The following is a 22,991-nucleotide window of genomic DNA, read 5'->3' as shown; positions in this document are numbered from 1 at the left end:
GTTGTGACTTTCCCACTAGCTTACCTCCTAGGATCGTCTTGTGCTGAGTAACCCTAGCATAACCAAACAATAATAAAGCACCACACACATACCATATATATGCCAAATATGCCCGAAATGGCCAAAATATGAAAATCACCCAATTACTCAGAAATGGGTTCACATGCATATTTAATACACCTAAACATGCATATTATCATTTAATAACACAATAAATCAATTATGGCACTCCCGGCCTCCTAATCAAGGTCTTAAACCTCATTAGGAAATTTGGGGCATTACAGTGTAAGTATGATAAGATTTGAAAAATTAAATCCAAGGGTTGAGATGAGGGTGTAATCCATTCAATGGTTATGATATAATCCTTGTATTATAACTATTATCTTCACATTATTATAAAATCTTATACTCATTTGAACTAAAACTCATTCAATTTACATATCATCAAAAATGAATTTCAATATTGGAAGCCCATCTGAGTCATCATACTCTGATGGTGAAAATGATGATGGTGCAAATCTAATTAATGACATTGAGATGATTAATACAGAAGAAGAAACACTAATCACCATGAATGCAAACAACAACATCTGCATGGTTCGCTATCCCAATCAACTAAACAACAAGGCAGTCCATGGAGGCTCAGTTCTTGGTCATAGTACTATCAACCGCTATCGTGAAAGCGTTGATCGTAATTTGTTCAACGATTACTTCTCAAAGAACCCACGTTATAATGATTCAATGTTTCGTCGTCAATTTAAAATGCCTCAAACTTTATTTCTTCATATTGCTAATGTTGTAACAGGTCATGCCAACTATTTTGTACAGAGAAGGGATGGCATGGGTAAACTTGGGCTATCTAGTCTTCAAAAAATCACTGTCGTGTTTCGAATGTTAGCATATGGCATCCCAACAGAGGTTGCCGATGAGTACATAAAATAGGAGAGTCTACAACTATTGAAAGTTTGAAGAGATTGTCTCATGCAATTGTGGAGACTTTTGCTGAGCAATATCTAAGATCACCTAACACTAATGACGTTTCTAGGTTATTCCATGTTGGTAAAGAACGTAGTCTTCCAAGAATGTTGGGCAGTCTAGATTGCATGCATTGAAAGTGGAAAAATTGTCCAACAATTTGGGCAGGACAATATGCTGGTCGAAGTGGGCACCCAACTATTATTCTCGAAGTTGTAGCTGATTATGACCTTTGGATATGACATGCACATTTTGGTTTACCAAGTTCCAATAACAACATTAATGTGTTGGAGGTATCCCATCTCTTTTCCAATCTCGCTTCATGTATTGCTCCTCCTGGTCGTTATGTTATTCAAGGAAAAGAATATAACACGAGTTATTATTTAGCTGATGGTATATACCCGAAATAGTCTACTCTTGTACAAACTATCCATGATCCACGGGGCACTAAAAAGAAATATTTTACCATGAAGCAAGAATCATGTCAGAAAGATGTAGAACATGGATTTGGAGTTCTTCAATCGTGTTTTGCAATTGTTGCTAGAGCATCACGTTTTTGGAACAAACATGTGTTACATGATATAATGACTGTGTACGTTATTATGCACCAATATGATAATCGAAGATGAACGTGATATTAAAGCACCAATCAATGAATGAATGGAAGCGCCAATACCAAATATTGAGGTGGTAGATGGGAATACCGAATTTGAAGATTTTCTTAATCGATACAAACAGATCAAAGATAAATAAGCTCACTTCGCACATTGAGATGCACTAATTGATCATTTGTGGGAGAAATATGCTAATTTACAAAATTAGTGTATAATTATTATTGTACTTTTTCGTCTTTCTTAATTTAGATGTAATGTTATTTTTTTTTTACAAAAATAAATGTAATGTTTAATTTTCATAATGTAGCAATTTAAGTTAAGTCTATTAATATTTTTTTTAGTGTTGAAATTATTATTACTTAATTATATATGTTAATGTATAAAATTAATATTCATTAATTACTTAAATTATTTATTAATGATTAAAAAGAATAAAAAAGATTTTATTTTTTAAAGTAAAATTTATAATAGTGATTGGAGATAAAATAATAATTTAAAATAAAAAATGTGAAAAAATTAAAATAAATTTTAAATGAACTTACGGTTGAGAATGACTTTAAGCCGCCAAAACTAGAGTATCAGTCGTCACATAATTGTTCCCACTATTTTTGTTTGTTTCGGTTGTCAAAACCTAAAAATTTATAGTTTAATATCAAATATTATATTAAAAGGAATCACAAGACGAAAGATATATTAACATTAGGGTTTTTACCGGCGAAAATACCCAATGTTTATACGTTGTTCCACTTTTACACTCAATCTTTATTTTTCACGGTGAATATACCCAAACCCATATGAACTGTGTCTCCGTCACTACTTAACCCATAACAGCGTTAAAAACGCTTACGTGGCCAATTGCGTGTACACACCCAAACATATATGCTTTAAAATATTAATTGCAAAAAATCAATAAATATAATTAAAAAATAACCCACTACCCCCACGTCTTCCCAAATCCCCACATTTTATTCTTCTTCTTCTTTGCCCAAATTTTCTTCTTTTTTCTTTGTCTTTGTCTTTTTCTTCATGTTCTTTCTTTTTATCTTTCTTTGCCCAGATCTTCTCAGCCACCCACCTTTTTTTTTATTTTTTTTTCTTCTCTTTCTTTACCCATAATTTATTCTTTTGTTTTTTTCTTCCTCTTCTTTCTTTTTCTCTTTCCTTGCCTAGATTTTATGAGCCCCCCACCCCTACCTTTTTTTTTTCTTCTTCTTCTTCTTCTTCTCTTTCTTTGCCCATAGTTTATTCTTTCTTTTTCTTCTCTCTTTCTTTGCCCAGATTTTCGCAGATTTTCGCACCCCCCAACCCCATTTTTTTTCTTTTTCTTTTACTTCTTCCTCTTTCTTCTTCTCTTTCTTTTTCTTTTCTTGCACCCAGATTTTCGCAGCCCCCCCCCCCCCCCCCCCCCCCTTTTTTTTTCTTTTTCTTTTTCATCATCTTCTTCATCTCTCGGGCCCAAATTTTATCAGCCTTTTTTTTTCTCATTCTTCTTCTTTTTCTCTTGCCCAAATTATTATGGGTGTTTGGATGTTGAGAAAGTTTGGGAGAAGAAAAGAAAATTTGAATTTTTTCTTTTAGATCTCATTTGTATGAATTTGGGTATTTGTTTATCAATGATTTGTGTTTATACTGTCTCTTTGTACAAGTTTTTTTTAAAAAAATATATGTTTGGTAAGCTAGAAAATGAGAGAAAAAGTGTGAGAACATAAGATTTTTGTATGTTGAAATGTTTGGTAGGCTAGAAAATTCAAGAGAAAGTGTGAGAAAATAGCAAGAAAGTGAAGACATTATTTTATTATAATTTTCAACTGATTTAATTTTTTTCATTTTTTAAATCATTTTTTAATTTTGGTTATTTATTTAATTTTTAATTATTTGCAATTTTAAATTATTTTTTATATTATATTGTACACGTGGCAATGACGTGGCAATGATACCTTATTTCGGTTAGGCCACGTCAATGCCACATAATCAACATTAACGGTGTTAACAAGTGGGTAGTAACAGAGAGACACTTTTAGCAGGTTTGGGTATATTCACCGCGAAAAATAAAGATTGAGTGTAAAAGTGAAACAACGTATAAACATTGGGTATTTTCGCCGGTAAAAACCCTTAACATTATTACGTAGTCATATATGACAAAATCATATCTAATTTAAATATTATACTAAAACTAAAGGAAATATAAATCTCAAATAATATAATATTTAAATTAGGCCACCGTGATAAAAAAATATATCTATTAAACTAATTATACACTATATTTATAATATAAATATAAGAACAATTTATTATTATTATACGAATATATATAAAATAATAGAAAATTTATTATTATACCCGAATAATAAATTAACAATTAAATATCATAATAAAATTCAATTGTTTATAATTGCTAATATTTAGCCATGTATGTAGAGTACATCTAGGGATGCACACTTTTTCCGTGAGGACTAGCCCCGCCCCTAATGGGACGAGTAATCTCTATCTAAATAGAGAACGTGTTGGGGTTTTATGCCCTAATTAAAACTCAAATTCTTTGTAATCTCATTTTATTATCAATAAAAGAATATAAATCATTTTTTTTGACTTGGTCAATCACTTTGCTCACATGTTTTATTTTCATGATTATTTGTTTAATATAAACTTCTATTAAATCCCGAGCATATAGCTAATCTTATTTATAGTGACGTAATCACAGTGGAATATAAATATGATTATATGTTCAAAATAAGTTAGTCCTAAGATTAGTCAGTGCACCGGATTTACACTGACTTGCCAATCTACGATATGATCTACTTACACATTACAGTGTTATGTTCTTTCCAGAACATTAGCAAAGTAGATAAGATCGGATGTATTTGTTACATCGGACAGAACCGATATTGACAGTTGATAAGATAAGTAAACATACCGTTATATCTATTCTAGTCATATCATATAGTTGACCATAGGTCAATTCAATCTCAATTCTGAGTGGTTAGTATTCTAACTGATTGTATTATTTTAGTTCTTTGACTTGTTCGTTACCAGCTTACCCTACGGACTAGCCCATACTTACATCTTGGGAACTCGGTAGTACAATTAAGTGGGAGTGTTAATCATAGATATGAACATCTATAACTTCTGATGAAGAAGTGAAATGATGGTTTCCTTTTAGTTTGGCTCAAGGTGTTAAATGATAGATCTCATTTCAGTAATTAAATTAGTTTACTGAAATATCATTTACAAGGAACTAAGTGTTTTAAGGATAAAATACAATGAGGGGTAAAACGGTATTTTAGTCTTATCTCATTGTAGACCGTCTATAGAGGATTGAGTGACAATTATGGTTGTAACAATGGATAATTAATAGCGTATCTATATTTGTTATAGAGTGTTCTATGAATTCAAGAGTGCAATTCCAAGTCTATAATGGAGTCACGAGGAATTAATAAGTTAGTAAATTTATTTGTTAGATTTATGATAACTTATTGGAGCTTGATTTCATAGGCCCATGGTCCCCATTGTACCTTGGATAAAATCATCTAGATAGTCTCAATTAATTGATTTAATTATCAATTAGAATTATCAAAGTTGACCAGGTCAATTTTGGATAGTTTCACGGAGTTGTGTAATTTTGAGAAGAAGAGAGAAATTATGACAGATTTATTAATTAAGATAAATTGGTATCTAAATTAATAAATAAATTTAAATCAAGGTTCAAATTATAAATAATTAATTTGATAAAGGATTTAAATAATTATTTAATTAATTAAATCAATAGAAAATAATACAGGCCTTGATTTTAAGTCCAATGGGCTTATAATCAAATGGGAAATTTCACGGGCCTATAGCCCATGATAATTTCGACTTAGGGCTTCAAAATGGCTGTTATTTTATTGATTTTTTAATTAAATTAAATGGCCTAATTGAGTCTATAAAAGGAGTGCTTAGAGAGAAGATTTTAGAGACGACAGATAAGTCACAAGTCAGATTTTCTGATAGTTTTATATTCTCTCTAAACACAAGTCCTTTTCTAAGCCACTTTGTTATTTTCTCTTCTTCTCTCTATATCTATCTCATGTGTTGAGAATTGCCCACACTAGTCTAGGTGGTTCTAAGGATACATTGGAATATCGTGAAGAAAATAGAAGATCGGTTCAGTTTCTTGATAATACTCTGCGACAGAAATGATACAAGAGTTAGAGAAACTGAAGGAATGACTCTTAATTCTGTTGTGTATACTGTAAATATTATATTATTTGTTTCTCTTTGAATTCAATTTTAGAAACATGTTTTAGGCTATCTCGTATTAATTTGTTTAATATTAGATATACATGAAAATAAATAAAGATCCTGTATAAGCTTTTTCTAACAACTGGCCTCAAAGACAGGTTAATCTTTATTTTCATGCATGAACATGTTTAAAATTGGATTATTTGATATGTTTGAATAATTGGATGGTTTTCATGTTTTTATTAAGCATATTGATTTTATGTGAATTTTAGCAATTTTTAGGCTATTTTGTTGTGTTTTCTATGCTATTAATTTTTATATATGCTTTATTTTGTGTAAAACATGTTAAAAATTAATTAGAAAATGGTTTTGGTTGAAAAAATTGCACAAATTTTTTTTGAAATTTTTTGTTCTGGCTGCCATGCGCGCACACCGTGCGCACCAGCGCACGCACGCGCGCCCCACCAGCGCCCAACGTGCGCCCCGCACGCGCGCGCCTGCGTGCTTCACTCCATGCGCGCGCGCGACACCAGCCAAAGCACACGGGTGAACAGTACCCCGATTCGGGTACTGTTCATCCAGAATTTTTTTTTTTTTGAAAAATAAAGAAAATTAAAATTGTGAAAATTTATTATTTATTATCAAAACCAAAAATATCTTCTTTGTTTCATCATTTAATTTTTTTTTAAATAAAGATATTTTTGTTAGTTGAGATTTAAATAATTAAATATTTTCTACAAACATTCAAATTCAAATTTAAAAATAGACTAACAACTTAATTTTAAATCTTTTAATATATTAAATATTAGAATTATGATATCAGATATTTAAGATATTTTCATTTAAATTCTTGATTTTGTTTTATTAAATCTTTATTTGAAAATATAAATATCTTTTTATTCTATAGTTTTTTAATATTTAAATTATTTGAAATTTGAACATTGTTAGTTAGATATTTTTATGGATATTTGAATTTATTTAACTATTTGAGATATTTTAGGATTGTTATAACTATTTGTATTTTATTATTTTTAAAGGGTTAAAATATTAGATAATAGTTGTAACAACACAAGATATTCTTGGAAGATAGTTTAGATATTGATTTTAAAATTTAAAATTGGTTAAATTTTGAAAAATATCAATCATTTTTTTCAGCCAATTAATAAAATATATTTTTTTTAATAAATAGGATTTAAATTAACTTTGGTTAATTGTTGATAAATCATATTTAAATTAAATTAATATATTTTTTTTCAAATTAACCTAAAACCAAGTTGATTGTTGATAAATGAAATTTAAATTAACTATTGTTGATAAATTTCATTTAAATAAACTTATTTTTTGTAAAAATTTAATTAATTTGAATTTTTTTTTATAAATTCTAGATAATTAATTGTGGTATTTTTGCAAATGAAATAAATTGTGGTATTTTTGCATAAATTCATAGAATTGCTCATATAGTAACATGATTAGGCCCATCCAATTATAACATGTCTGTTTACACTATATGTGGTATTTTTGCAATTGGGCTTATGCATATAGTGGCCCATATGTTTGTAACATATATATTATTTTGCCAAATAAAATATTCATAAAATGATAGGTTTTATTTGGGCCCATTATAAAATGTAAAGTTTAAATTCCTCTCTTGTGGGTGATTCTACTTGTGAATGCCCATTTGCTTTGCATGACTATAGTGGGCCTAATCAATTAATAACAATTAATAAAACGAAGGTTTAAATTCATGTATTTTGGACCTTGTATGGAAGATAAGGGGCCTTTGTAGTGGGAACGACATACTGGACCCAGCCCTTCTCCATACAAGCCCAATTGTTAAGGCCCATTTACCTGAGTTGGACTTAATTGTATAGGTTCATTATATTAGTTAAACCTAAATATTGATCAGCAACAAATTAATTCTAAATCAATTGAATTTGTTTCAATGTGACACTTTAGAATTAATAAGAAATTATAGGACTTTGGTTTTAAAAAAAATTTAATCTGTTTATTTTTTTTTTGGAAAACCATAGTCATTAATTTTCTAAAAATAAATAATAAAAATACTATTTTTAATTTTATAATGAGCTTATTTTAAGAATTTTATTCGATCTCCACCGTTGGTTTAACATAGTCAATAGCTTAATGGGGCCTCGAGGCGCTTTGATTCATCCCCCTACGGAAGGTGTTCATTAGTTATTTTGACAAGGTTAGATTTCGAAAGATAGATAATTATAGGTCAAATTCTACTAGACTCACCCCTACGGTGACTACTAGGACTAAATCTATGATTATTGAAACCGTGGGTCTAGCTCATAAAATAAGAGATTTTGTTTTCTTATTTTGATTGAATAGTAGGTTGTTAATAATGGTGTCCATTATTGAATGAGTTTACAACTCTATTTAACTAGTGGTATTTTTGACTCTCGCCAACCGAGACAAGGATATCATAGATTTTTTAAAAACCTAAAGAAATAGAGATATGATTGTTTTTGGTATTTTTTCTCATATCTTACATATTTTTGGTATATGTTGTGCTATTTCTTGAAATTTGTGTGAATAGATGTTTTATTGAGCAAATGTGATTGATTTCTATTTTATTGGTAATTTGTAGTTTTAAGCTAAGTAGTGTCTGTGTCTACTCCCATCCTTTCTCAACTTTCGATGGAGAAACACACTGGAGAAAACTTCCTTAATTGGAAGCAGAATATCAACATAGAGTTTATTGGTGACAACTCTGAATTCGTCATGATTGAGGAATCCCCAGAACGAGCACCATGTCCGCATGTTAGTGATGGCACCGTCAATGCTTGTGATGGTACTGTAAATGCATGGATAGCACCGTCTCTGCACGTTTGTGATGGCACCGTAAATTCTCGGATGGCACCATGTTTGCACGTTCATGCTCAACTCAACTATGGTCTGACGCAGCTCATGAACGAGCTTCAGATTATTGAACCTGTCATGGGTGGACCTAGTAAAGGAGGTGAAAATAAGACTACTGATGTTGCTGCTGATCTAGCTAAGGCTGAAGCTAACCAAACTTCGTCTTCGAAAGCTAGAAATAAGAGGAAAGGTGGATAAAACAACAACCCCAAGCCTGCAAAGGCTGCAAAGACGAGTGCACAACCAAGTGCACAAACGCCTAAGGGGAAAACAAGAAAAACAAGAAAGGTAAAGATAAGTGCTTTCACTGCAAAGAGAAGGGGCATTGGAAACGAGATTGCCCTAAGTTTCTAGGAGCGAAAAACAAAAGTAATGATTATAGTTCATTTATCTTGGAAACATGTGTTTTAGAGAATGATAAATCCATTTGGATTATTGATTTTGGATCTACTAACCATGTTTGTAACTCTTTACAGCTTCTTGAATCGTGGGAGGAAGTGAATGAAGGCGGCTTAAAGCTTAGAGTCGGGAACGAAGCGTTCGTTAAGGTCCAAGCTAGAGGAATAACTCGTCTGAAGTTCGGAAATAAATACTTAATTTTAAAAGATGTATTTTTTATTCCGGATTTTAGTAGAAATTTAATTTCAGTTTCCATGTTGCAATTAGAACGATTTGTTATGACTTTCACAAGTTTTAATATATCTATTTCATTCAATGGATCACAATTGTGTATTGCATGTTTGGAAAACGGGCTTTATATTCTACGACCTAACGAACCCCTCGCTTTTAACAATGATTTATTCAAAGTAGCTAAACCTAGGACCAATAAACGTCAAAAGACCGATAACAATAATATGACGTATTTATGGCACTTGAAACTAGGTCACATTGGCTATGATAGGATTCAAAGACTTACAAAGGATGGACCTTTGAGGGAACTCACCTTAGGTGAATTACCTGTCTGTGAATCTTGTCTAGAAGGCAAACTGACCAAGCGTCCATTCTCTACAAAGGGCGATAGGGCCAAAGAACCACTTGGTCTTGTGCATTAAGATGTTTGTGGACCTTTGAATATACAAGCCAGGGGTGGTTTTGAGTATTTCATCACTTTCATTGATGATTACTCTAGATACTCATGTCTTTACCTAATGCATAGGAAATCAGAAATATTTTCAAAGTTTCAGGAATTCCTAGCAATGGCTCAGAACCAATTAGGTAAGAGGTTAAAGATCTTGCGATCTGATAGGGGTGGAGAATATTTGGATATGCAGTTCCAAGATCATTTAACTGAACTTGGGATTTTATCACAACTTACTGCCCCAGGTACTCCGCAACAAAATGGTGTAGTGGAACGCCGAAACAGAACTTTATTGGAAATGGTTAGATGCATGCTTAGTTACTCAACTCTACCAACTTCGTTCTGGGGACATGCAATTGAAACCGCAAATGACATTCTCAATGTCGTGCCGTCAAAATCAATCCCCAAAACACCTTTAGAACGCTGGAATGGTCGTGAACCTAGTTTACGCCATTATAGAATCTGGGGGTGTCCCGCTCACGTCCTGAGGAAAAAGGAGGGAAAGCTAGAACCGTGAACTGAAGTTTGCATGTTGTTGGCTATCCTAAAGGTACTCGGGGTGGACTTTTCTACAGTCATTCAGAAAAGAAAGTGTTTACTTCTACAAATGCTACTTTTCTAGAAAATGACTATGTCCAGAACTTTAAACCTCGCAGCAAAGTAGTTTTAGAGGAGATGGTTAAAGAATTGACTCCAACCAATGTTCCATCGTCATCAATGCGTGTTGATGATGAAATTCCCACTCTTCATGTACAACCGACGCAAGTCGATTTAAATGAAGAAAGTACCACTGTTCCTGAGCAAACAGTCACGGAGCCTCGTCGTAGTGGGAGGGTTTCTAGAAACCCAGTTCGCTATGGTTTGGATGGTGAAACCAATATGGTTGTTGGTGACACTAATGATGATGATCCATTGTCTTTCAAACAGGCAATGGCTAGCCCTGAAAAGGAACTATGGCTCGAAGCCATGAAACAGGAAATGGAGTCTATGTACTCAAATTCCGTCTGGGATCTTGTGGAAGCACCTAGTGACTTTAGGGCCATTGGGTGCAAGTGGATCTACAAGAAGAAACGAGGTGTTGATGGAAATATCGAGACTTATAAAGCTCGATTAGTGGCAAAAGGTTATACCCAAAGAGAAGGCGTGGACTATGAGAAAACTTTTAGTCCGGTAGCCATGCTCAAATCCATCTGCATCCTCCTATCCATAGCAGCCGCTCTCGACTATGAGATTTAGCAAATGGACGTCAAGACAACTTTTCTTAATGGAAAGCTTGACGAGGTCATTTATATGGATCAGCCAGAAGGATTTAAAGTATCTGGACAAGAAGGAAAAGTTTGTAAGTTAAATAGGTCCATCTATGGACTTAAGCAAGCTTCTCGTTCCTGGAATCTTAGGTTTGATGAAATAATCAAAACCTATGGCTTTGAACAAAATATTGATGAGCCCTGTGTTTACCAACTGAAGGCAAATCAAATAGTGGTATTCCTGGTTCTTTATGAAGATGATATCTTACTCATTGGAAACAATGTTAAGAAATTATCAGATGTGAAGAATTGGCTGAGCACTCAATTCCAGATGAAGGATTTGGGTGAAGCAAGTTATGTTCTAGGTATCCAGATCATCAGGGATAGAAAGAACAAACTTTTAGCTCTATCTCAAGCAGCTTACATTGATAAAGTGCTTGAACGTTTCTCAACGACAAATTCCAAGAAAGGGAATCTACCGTCCCGCCATGGAATTCATCTTTCAAAGAAGCAGTCTCCCCAGACTCCTGAAGAGGAAGATGCAATGAGAAAAGTTCCTTACGCATCTGTAGTTGGAAGTCTGATGTATGCCATGTTGTGTACTAGACCAGATATCTGCTATGCAGTGGGAGTAGTGAGCAGGTATCAGTCAAACCCAGGACCGGAACATTGGATAGTAGTTAAGCATATCCTGAAGTATTTGAGACGGACTAGGGATTATATGTTAGTCTAAAAGGGTGGTGTTCTGAACCCTGTAGGCTACACCGATTCAGATTTTCAGACTGATGTCGATGACAGAAAGTCTACTTCTGGAATGGTGTTTACTCTTGGGGGTGGAGCTGTGATTTGGAGAAGCGTAAAGCAGTCTGCAATCTCAGATTCCACCATGGAGGCTGAGTACATAGCTGCATCAGAAGCAGCTAAGGAAATAGTCTGGCTAAAGAAGTTCTATTCGGATCTTGGAGTTATTCCAGAAATGGATAAACTGCTTGTGTTGTTTTGTGACAATACAGGAGCGATAGCCAACTCGAAAGAACCTCGAAGTCACAAGAGGAGTAAGCATATAGAAAGGAAGTATCACATTATTCGAGAATATGTGGCCAGGGGAGATGTGAAGGTTATAAAGATTGCAACTGAAGACAATCTTGCGGATCCGTTTACAAAGACACTACCAGAAGCTACATTTGATAAGCATATCAAGGAGATGGGATTAGTAGAATTAAGGCATTAGTTTCAATTAGTGCAAGTGGGAGTTTGTTGGGGTTTTATGCCCTAATTAAAACCCAAATTCTTTGTAATCTCATTTTATTATCAATAAAAGAATAGAAATCATTTTTTTTGACTTGGTCAATCACTTTGCTCACATGTTTTATTTTCATGATTATTTGTTTAATATAAACTTCTATTAAATCCCGAGCATATAGCTAATCTTATTTATAGTGACGTAATCACAGTGGAATATAAATATGATTATATGTTCAAAATAAGTTAGTCCTAAGATTAGTCAGTGCACCGGATTTACACTGACTTGCCAATCTACGATATGATCTACTTACACATTACAGTGTTATGTTCTTTCCAGAACATTAGCAAAGTAGATAAGATCGGATGTATTTGTTACATCGGACAGGACCGATATTGACAGTTGATAAGATAAGTAAACATACCGTTATATCTATTCTAGTCATATCATATAGTTGACCATAGGTCAATTCAATCTCAATTCTGAGTGGTTAGTATTCTAACTGATTGTATCATTTGAGTTCTTTGACTTGTTCGTTACCAGCTTACCCTACGGACTAGCCCATACTTACATCTTGGGAACTCAGTAGTACAATTAAGTGGGAGTGTTAATCATAGATATGAACATCTATAGCTTCTGATGAAGAAGTGAAATGATGGTTTCCTTTTAGTTTGGTTCAAGGTGTTAAATGATAGAGATCTCATTTCAGTAATTAAATTAGTTTACTGAAATATCATTTACAAGGAACTAAGTGTTTTAAGGATAAAATACAATGAGGGGTAAAACGGTATTTTAGTCCTATCTCATTGTAGGCCGTCTATAGAGGATTGAGTGACAATTATGGTTGTAACAATGGATAATTAATAGCGTATCTATATTTGTTATAGAGCGTTCTATGAATTCAAGAGTGCAATTCCAAGTCTATAGTGGAGTCACGATGAATTAATAAGTTAGTAAATTTATTTGTTAGATTTATGATAACTTATTGGAGCTTGATTTCATAGGCCCATGGTCCCCATTGTAACTTGGATAAAATCATCTAGATAGTCTCAATTAATTGATTTAATTATCAATTATAATTATCAAAGTTGACCAGGTCAATTTTGGATAGTTTCACGGAGTTGTGTAATTTTGAGAAGAAGAGAGAAATTATGACAGATTTATTAATTAAGATAAATTGGTATCTAAATTAATAAATAAATTTAAATCAAGGTTCAAATTATAAATAATTAATTTGATAAAGGATTTAAATAATTATTTAATTAATTAAATCAATAGAAAATAATACAGGCCTTGATTTTAAGTCAAATGGGCTTATAATCAAATGGGAAATTTCACGGGCCTATAGCCCGTGATAATTTCGACTTAGGGCTTCAAAATGGCTGTTATTTTATTGATTTTTTAATTAAATTAAATGACCTAATTGAGTCTATAAAAGGAGTGCTTAGAGAGAAGATTTTAGAGACGACAGATAAGTCACAAGTCAGATTTTTTGATAGTTTTATATTCTCTCTAAACACAAGTCCTTTTCTAAGCCACTTTGTTATTTTCTCTTCTTCTCTCTATATCTATCTCATGTGTTGAGAATTGCCCACACTAGTCTAGGTGGTTCTAAGGATACATTGGAAGATCGTGAAGAAAATAGAAGATCGGTTCAGTTTCTTGATAATACTCTGCGACAGAAAGGATACAAGAGTTAGAGAAACTGAAGGAATGACTCTTAATTCCGTTGTGTATACTGTAAGTATTATAATATTTGTTTCTCTTTGAATTCAATTTTAGAAACATATTTTAGGCTATCTCGTATTAATTTGTTTAATATTAGATATACATGAAAATAAATAAAGATCCTGTATAAGCTTTTTCCAACAGAATGGGGTGGAGACGAGTATAATTTGCAATCTCCGAATGTTAAATAGGACGGGGACGAAGTTGACACAACCCACCCTGACGGGTCCTATTTAAATTATTACATATGTTGACGCTGTTTTTCATCAACTTAGAAATGAAGTTTAAACAAAATACCAGAAGAAACAAACAATAAAAGACATGATTTTTATGTGGTTCAGCAGTTAAAATCTGTCTAGTCCACGAGTCAGTATTATTCACTTTATGAAATTCTTTCAAAGCTTTCTGGAAGCAATTTTACAGAGTCTTCCCAATACAAATTTCTCTGCCCTTACAAATGAATTGCTCCACACTATTTATAGAGTGGTTTACTGAATATATCCCCTCATATAGGGGTTTTATAATAATAAATACGTTCACACTCAGCTTGCGACCTCGAACATTCAATTCACACGCCTTCGAGACCAATCAACCATCACGAGTTCGCTACCTCGGTTCGCCTCGACTTTTAACATTGTTGAGATCATCCTTTTCGAGCTCACAACTCCTCGAGCTCGAACCGTCTTGTCTGATGGCGGGAAATGAATCAGAAAATTTATACAAGTGTTGAACCACTGTCATTGCAGCTTCGAGCTCGACTTGTAACCTCGGAACACGTCCGAGCTCACCAATTCTGACGTCGTCATTTTAATACTCAGCGAGACTGTCCCTGACATTCTCATTAATGCTTATTATATGATGAATCTACTTATTTCGAGCTTACACTTTACGAGCCTATTTTTTGAGATCAAAATTTCTATTCTCGAAATTTGGGTGTAACATTTTGCCCCCTCAGAAGTATCAATTCGAATCCTATGAGAAAGAAACTTTTGAACTGCTATCTCCAACAAACTGAGCCACCCACCATACTCGAGTGTGGACACGCGTCAGCCATGGATTGTGCAGTCAGAGTACTCGAGTACCCTTTTCATCTGCTCACGTCTTTTCGTATCTCAACTTTTTGTCGCCATTGTCATATTTGCACCCCGTCTGTTAGATCAAGTACCAAATCCAACCAAAGGCCTTGATTTGTTTGACCTTTGACCTCCCTCTGGGACATATATGTAGTCGCGTCATCTTCATCTTCCTCACTTTTACATTCCAATTTTCATAGATAAGAAAAAAAACAAGAGCCATCTTCCTCTTTTTTGCATGTTCTCCAAGCCGAAGAAACAAAATAATTACAGCACTTTCGACTCCGTGAAGTCATTCATTTTTGAGTAACTGTCAGCTTTATCCCTGAAAATCAAGGATCCTTAAGATGAATCCCCACTTCCCCACTCTCGTGTTGAGTACACGCTCGAAGCCCGAACTTTACAGTAGTTCGGGGCTCATCTTCGAACTCATCCTACCCTTTCGAGACTTCAGTCTTGGACTTTCGAGCTCGGGTCACCAAAACTACATTTTCTGTGATCTCTTTTATGCATGGCCCTCACCTTTTTCTTTCTTGTTAGATGTCGCAGAACTATAAGAATCGGTGGGGGTCAGAGCTCGCAATCCCTTATTCTCCATCAACTCCCATTCCAGAATCACCCTTCACTCGGAACCAGCGCCTGATACGCGAGCACCAAGAAAGGTGCGAACAAGAAGACATTCGAGATCACTTTCAACGCCAGATTGACAAGGTCGAGGAGAGAAAGAGGAAAATGCTCCGGATCACAATTTACCCAAATCCGAATCCCGAGATCAGACCTGTCCTGCTCGATCCTAAACTCAAAGTCACCATTGCCTTCAAACCTGGTGCCATGTCGTTCTCGCTGATGGAGGATTCTTCAAGCCGCCCTTCCACCTCGCAACCTGCTTCCATTACTACCTCCAGAGAGGAATTCTTCGAGGCTGAGCATTATTGGAGCTCGAGCTCAGTCACATCCACAGTTCAGATATCCGATCTGCTAGCCTATCATGGCCTGAGGCTATCGGGCACTTTGATGTGTTGATTAGTGGTGAAAAAATGCATATTTATTAGTTCTAATGGACAAAATAAATTAAGTTTAATTAATATTTTCATGGAATTAATATATTTTATTTTATAAATGAAAATATTTGATTATGATTTAATTTATTATTATTTTGTAGGAATTAAAGTGCATTTTGGCATAGAGAAAAAGAAAGAATAAACAAGAGATAAATCTGAAAATAAAATTGAAAAGTGGCATTCTTGAAGCCCGAAAATAGGCCCAAAATTCGGCCCAAAGACTCAGGCCCGCCAACCTCCTTGCTCCCCAGTGCACCACTTGTCTGTGCCTCCTTGCACCACCTGTCCAAGCCATCTTCAGCAGCTCTTGCATCAAGCCTCCAACGCCCAACGTAGCACACCGAAGCTTCCTCCAACCCGAGCCCAACCTTCCAGCAGGCCTAGGCCCAATGCACCTTTCAGCAGCTTTTGCACCAAGCTTCCAGCGGCCCAATGCAGCAACCAAGCCCAATCCGAGCTCACTATCTCCCAGCCAGTCGTCCACATGTCGTCTCCCCATTGGCTAGGAATGGGTCAAAACCCACTTCTGCCATCAGCCATCTTCAACCCATATTTTGTGGGTATTGGGCCTTGCAAATTGCTATTTTGAGCTTTAAAGTTCACACTTTGTGGTATTTTAGAAAAATGGCATTTTGACCATGCACCAAAATAACTAAGTTAATATTTATAATAAGATTTGATTTTTCAAAATCATATTTTATTATTAATATATCAGATTTATTTTGTAAACCTCATTTTGTTGTTTAATTTCTTTTTAGTCATTTTCTCCCTCTATAAATAGGGACTATTTCTTCACAATTGGTATGCAATTTTTAGAGTAAAGAAACTATAGCAAAATTTCTACTCACTTTCTTCTCATATTTTCTTCTTAGAATTTTGTGAGAATCATGAGCATAATGGCCTAATCTTCCTAGGAAGGTTAGGGATGATTCCATATGCTAGTGATGTTATTTGGCTACTTTGATTTACTATGTTCTTAATGTAGTGTATTTGAGTTATTTATGTTCTTTCATCCCCATCTCTATTTTTTTTATCTTTATTTACTTGTGCTAATAGTATATATGATTAGTCATGCTCTTTCTATGTGCTTCCAATTAGTAAAAGTAATATACATAATTTTATGTCTAATTTTCTATTGCATTATTGCCCTTGGGTATTTTGTCATTTTTAGATTTTTCATAAGATTAACATTGTGCTTTTAAAGTAAAAAACTTTATAGCTCAAATGGACTTTTGTTAGAAAAGAATATGGACTTTAATGTTAGATTTTCCAAGTAAATGTTGGGATGTGAACTATTTACTTGTGTATTTTTGTAAATCAAGTAACCAAGTAACTAAACAAGCATATTGATGATTCTTGAAACCTTTCCATTTCTCAAATTCTTGATTACATCTTACCTTTATTTCACTTATCTCATTTTATCATTTCATCAAAAAGACAACACCAAAATCTCAAATCTCTTTTCATTTCCATTTTTTTTTATTTCTTGTTATTAATTTTTTGTGTTATTTTCTACTAATCTTTTGCTTTTAGGTTACCTCCTTGTGGATCGATCGCCCGATTATACTACAACCACCGCTTAGTAGTTGTCACGATTTAGGCGTTAAACATGTGTCGGCCTGCAACTCCGAGCGAGCGGAGTTGCTTCGCCCCAGGAGATGGCAATCCCAATAGTAAAGTCAAGCTCGCTGCATGGAGTCGCGAGCACATGAGAGCAAGGGCTCTGCTCCCCCTGAAGTCCTACTTCAAAGACTTTCTGGACTTTGTTGGACTTGCTCATTTCCAACTCCAGACCAACTCCTACAGGGTCCTCTCGACCCTTAAGTCATTATATCAAGAGCTAAAGTGGGAAGGACCCTCACCTCGAGAGATCTTATATCTCTTCTGCCTCAAGGGCAACCCCTCTCGAGCTCGAGGAGGAGATGGTTTTTATTACCTATCGAGCTATCCAAAGGAGAAGAAGCTTTTCGTGGACATGCCAAACCATCCTCTGAACTTTAAGCTCACTTTCTTCTGGACGGATGGCCTCGCTCCTTCCAAATTTTACTTCTTTCAGCGCATTCATAAGTACCCTCAAACTTATCCCCTTTTCCTTATCTAAATCATAAGGTTCAGAATACTGATATGTAGTTGTCTCTACAGCCAATTACCACCGTCGGCAGTCTTTGTTGTATCTTCTCCACGAAGATCGGCTTCGAGCTTGCGGCCTTTTGGAGGAAGGCCAGCCGACTGATGACTCTGCCTACCGCAAATATTTTCGGTGGGAACACGTGCCCCTTCCTATTTACAAGCTTCCTCCCAAGAGGAGGTCTTCGAGCTCGCGGGCTCACCCCCTTGTAGCTCGCCGTCGGGACTGGCCTGCCTCGGGAAATGAAGCTTCGCCGAGCTCGGGTAGTGGAGGTAAAGTACTGCTTAGCTCCAATATGTGGCCCCCCTTTTTACTTAAGCACAAGCCCAATATACTGATCCTCTTTCCCGATCCTAGGGATAACTTTTATGTTTGGTCTTGGGTGGATCATAGGGTGTGTAGGTTTGATAGCTGGTTAGGTCAGTTCCAATCCATGTATAGTCTGAACGAGGTCTGGGACAGGGTCGCCGTTCAATACGGGACCAACGTATATATAGATCTCTCGAGGCTAACTCCTACGTATAGAGAAGGAACTCCCCCAGCGTCCTCGGAAGATAGGGGAATTTCTTGGTCGCTGAGCTCAAGTTCGATAAAGAGTACCAGTTAGGTTTCTTTTCTCCTTAGTTTTGCTTCTTTTAGTGGCTTAGGTTCGAATACTAAATCGTAACTTGTATGTTTTGCAAACGACATGGACTCCTACCTGGACAACGTGCTCAACCGTCGTTCGAGAGGCAAGGGAAGCAAACGCCCAAGGGCGTCGCATAAAGGGGGGCGTCCCTCCAAAGTCTTGAAGAAATATGAGGTGACTCCTCCAACCTCAGATATTCAAGGCCCGAGCCTGGCTGCCGACTCAAACCTCGAGGTCAGGGTATCTGCCGAGGTCTCACACCCCCCGCCTCCTCCTGAAGTCCAGGTTTCCCAACAAACTACTCTGGCCCCAAAGGAACAGGTTCCCACACAGGAACGTATGTTGTCGGTCTTGACCCACGTCCCCGAATATGTGATCGATAATGCTACGGGGACATATGGAGTCAGTCTGGGCTCAGATGTATTATCCTGAGTCGGCCAAAGTCTTAGCAACCTTGGCGCTCCTCAATGGCAGTTCCTCACCTCCTGCCGCGACAAAAACACCATCTTTGACAAGGGCAATGAGCTCTTCACCTCAGTAAGTCCTTTTACTCTGTAACGTTGCTTATACGGACTTATCATGTATATTTAATAACCAAATTTTGTTTATGCGCATAGGCTTTCTCTGCATTTTCTCAACTTAACTTCAAATTGAACAACGAGGTTTACGCGAGCCAAGCCTACACTCAGGAGGCAAAGAACCTCCCGTTAAAGCTCGCAGACAAGCTCAAGCCTGCGACGTTGAAGATGTCCAAACTCGAATCAAAGCTGGAGGCCAAGGATTCTAAAATCAAGGAGAAGGACTCCAAAATCAAGGAGCTTCAGGAGTTGAATGCCAAGCTTGAGGAGGATAAGAAGACAACCTTTGATATAATCGAGGGTGAGAAGGCTTGCCTTCTCGAGGAGTTCAAGAAGAAGAAGGATCACACTGTTGACATGGCTATGTATCGCATCTGGGTCAACAACCCTGATCTTGACACCAACTTCTTGGACAACCTCAAGGATGAGTTCATTGCGAGGTGGCAGGCTTGCCTCGACGAAGAGGATGGCAAGGATGAGGCAGAAGAGACGGCGGGAAAGTCCAGAACTGCTGAAGGGGATGTGCCTGCTTCATGAAAGCAAGGTCATGGGTTGCGTCCCATCATTCTTTTTGTAATATTTTATTTACTTTATATGTGCCCTTGGGGCGAAGAATTCATAGCTCAATTTTAGAGCTAATTTTTACTAAGTATTAACATTTTTCCTTTATGCATACAATTTCGGGCTCGAAAATCTTTTGATGCATTTGATTTTACTTTCAGCTTTTTGTTTTAATATTATGCTTTACATTTCAGGGTCGAAATATTTTGAGCATGTTATATTAAAGACTTGCTTTTATATTTGTTTATTCGTACAAATACATTTATTGGATTTAGGCTCGAATTTCAATGCATTCATGCACAGTTTATTTGAAAAATCCATGTTTGACTTCGTTAATGTCAATGTCGAACCTTACTTTTACCATGTACTCGAAAGTACTTAATTGGCATGTAATTTTTTCTAGTTTGGTTATATCTTGCTTTTCTAGTCACTTTTTCTCATCCTCGAGTAGGTCCTCGAGGTTGTGAGGTCGAAACTTATTTTGCAAAATTTTCCAACCTTGGAATCGACTTAATTCGCAGTTGGTTTATTTGTCATTCCAACTTTCTTATCAATTAGTTTTAGCTAGTTTGTTCCAAACTAATTTAGCTCGGGTTTGGTTTGTAATCCATACACTTATAAATTTTTTCAATCTGGTTAAATCCAAACAACTTTAGCTCGCATGTTTGGTTAATACTCCATACACTTTTAGCTTGCGTATACACTTATAACTTTTATGTCGGGTTAGTGATCCAGACATTTTTATTAGTTTACGTGTATACTTAAAAAAATTTCATGTCGGGTTAATAATCCAGACATTTTTCAATCTGGTTGAATCCATTAGCTCGCATGTTTGGTTATTACTCCATACACTTTTAGCTCGCGTATACACTTATAACTTTTATGTCGGGTTAATGATCGAGACATTTTTATTAGTTTATGTGCATACTTATAACTTTTTCATGTCGGGTTAATGATCCAGACATTTTTCAATCTGGTTAAATTTAGACAGCTTTAGCTCGCATGTTTTGTTATTACTCCATACACTTTTAGCTCGCGTATACACTTATAACTTTTATGTCAGGTTAATGATCCAGACATTTTTATTCTATGTTATTTATTTTTTCAAACTTATGGTATGATTGTATACCACTGATGCCCCCTTAATATCCTATGAGTGTGACCATAGGTTATTGAATTAAGAGAGTTTGTAAAAAATAAAACATTTAATAAAGAAAACAATATTTCAGCATAATTTAACATTTTATTAACGAAAATCTGAAAAATAAACAAGCTTGGTTACAACAAAAACACCCTTCCTACATTATTGATAATAAGGTCGTAGATGTTCGCCATTCCAAGCTCGCGGATCAACCTCTTCATTTAATCTTGCCAATTTATACACCCTAGGCCGGATGATAGACTTGATCTAGTAAGGTCCTTCCCAGTTAGGTTCGAGTACCCCAGCAAACAGGTCTCGTGTAGCCAGAAACACACGTCATAGTACCAGGTTTCCCAATTCGAATTTACAATCTTGAACCCTCTTATTGAAATACCTAGTAGCTCGATGCTGGTATGCAACATTTTTCAATTGAGTTTCATCTCATTTTTCTTCAATGAGGTCTACACTTTCTTCGAGCTGGGATTGGTTCGAGGCCTGATTATACGCATGGCTCCGTATTGTAGGGATTTTGACTTCAATAGGTAACATGACCTTGCACCCATACGCTAGGGAGAAGGGAGCATGTCCCGTTGAAGTCTGAGCTGTGGTTCGATATGCCCACAAAACCTGAGGAAACTCCTCAGGCCACCTTCCCTTAGCCTCTTCCAACCTTTTCTTTATGGAGCTTTTTAGGGTCTTGTTGACTGTTTTGACCTGACCATTTGACTGGGGATGGGCGATGGAGGAGGAGCTTTTTATTATCCCATTTTTTTTCGCAGAAATGGGTAAACATGTCACTGTCGAACTAGGTACCATTGTCCGACACTATCTTTCTGGGCATTCCATATCGGCAGATGATATTTTTTACCACAAAATCTAAAACTTTTTTCGAGGTAATAGTGGCCAGGGGTTTAGCCTCGATCCATTTCGTGAAATAATTGACCGCGACCACAGCATACCTTACTCCACCTTTTCCAGTTGATAACAAGCCTATAAGGTCGATTCCCCACACTACAAATGACCATGGGGAGGTCAACATGGTAAGCTCGGTAGGTGGAGTTCGTGGAATCGAAGCAAATCATTGGCATTTATCACATCGTTTGACATACTTGAATGTGTTTGCCTTGATTGTGGGCCAGAAATATCCCTATCTTATCACCTTTTTGGATAGAATATGCCCCCCAGTGTGATCTCCACAAAATCCTTCATGAATTTCTTCCAAAATTTTCTTCGCCTCGGGTGGAGTTACACATCGGAGTAATGGCATATAATACCCTCTTCGATACTACCTTCCTTCCACAATAGTGTACCTTAGGATCTGATACATCAGTTTTCGAGCCTCGTTCTGTTCTGCTAGGAGACTTCCGGTTTCGAGGTAATCGATTATTGGGGTCATCCAGTTAGGTTGTGAGTCAATCATGCATACGTCCTCTTCTCAAGCTCACTGATACTCGAGGTCGATAGAAACTCTACCGGAACCACGTTCAATGTATCGGCCTCGCTGGTTGTAGCGAGCCTAGCCAACACGTCTGCATTTGAATTTTGTTCTCGGGGGACTTGCTCTATAGCGTAGAATTCGAACTGTCCAAGTGCAGTTTTTGTTAGAAATGTGCCCTGAAAGCATATGTAGTAGACATTGTTTTTATGAAATAAATAAATAAATTGAATTTGTTATGCATATATTTTATGGACTGTATTATTCTATGATAATATTATGTAAATATCAGGACAATTCCTAAGTTCATGTATGTAATCTCAAACACGTATTAGTACTGGATGATTGTGTTTGAGATAAATGAACTTGAATAGTTCGCAGTAAAATAAAGTTATTGAAT

The 22,991-nt window shown here is 35.8% G+C and overlaps 1 protein-coding gene across 1 annotated transcript; it reads left to right on the top strand.

The window, feature by feature from the left end:
• Positions 1 to 450: 450 nt before the first annotated feature.
• LOC133831955 (uncharacterized) lies at positions 451 to 942 on the top strand. Its single transcript, XM_062262357.1, has one exon. The coding sequence runs from the start codon at positions 451 to 453 to the stop codon at positions 940 to 942; it is 492 nt and encodes a 163-aa protein (XP_062118341.1).
• Positions 943 to 22,991: the final 22,049 nt, after the last annotated feature.

This window comes from Humulus lupulus, chromosome 4, assembly GCF_963169125.1.
Source record: "Humulus lupulus chromosome 4, drHumLupu1.1, whole genome shotgun sequence".
Classification (NCBI taxonomy): Eukaryota; Viridiplantae; Streptophyta; class Magnoliopsida; order Rosales; family Cannabaceae; genus Humulus; species Humulus lupulus.
This window is presented reverse-complemented; position numbering and strand designations above follow the sequence as displayed.

Bases quoted from the DNA above. Each gene is read 5' to 3' on its own strand.
- LOC133831955 (XM_062262357.1), top strand. From the start codon at position 451: ATGAATTTCAATATTGGAAGCCCATCTGAGTCATCATACTCTGATGGT.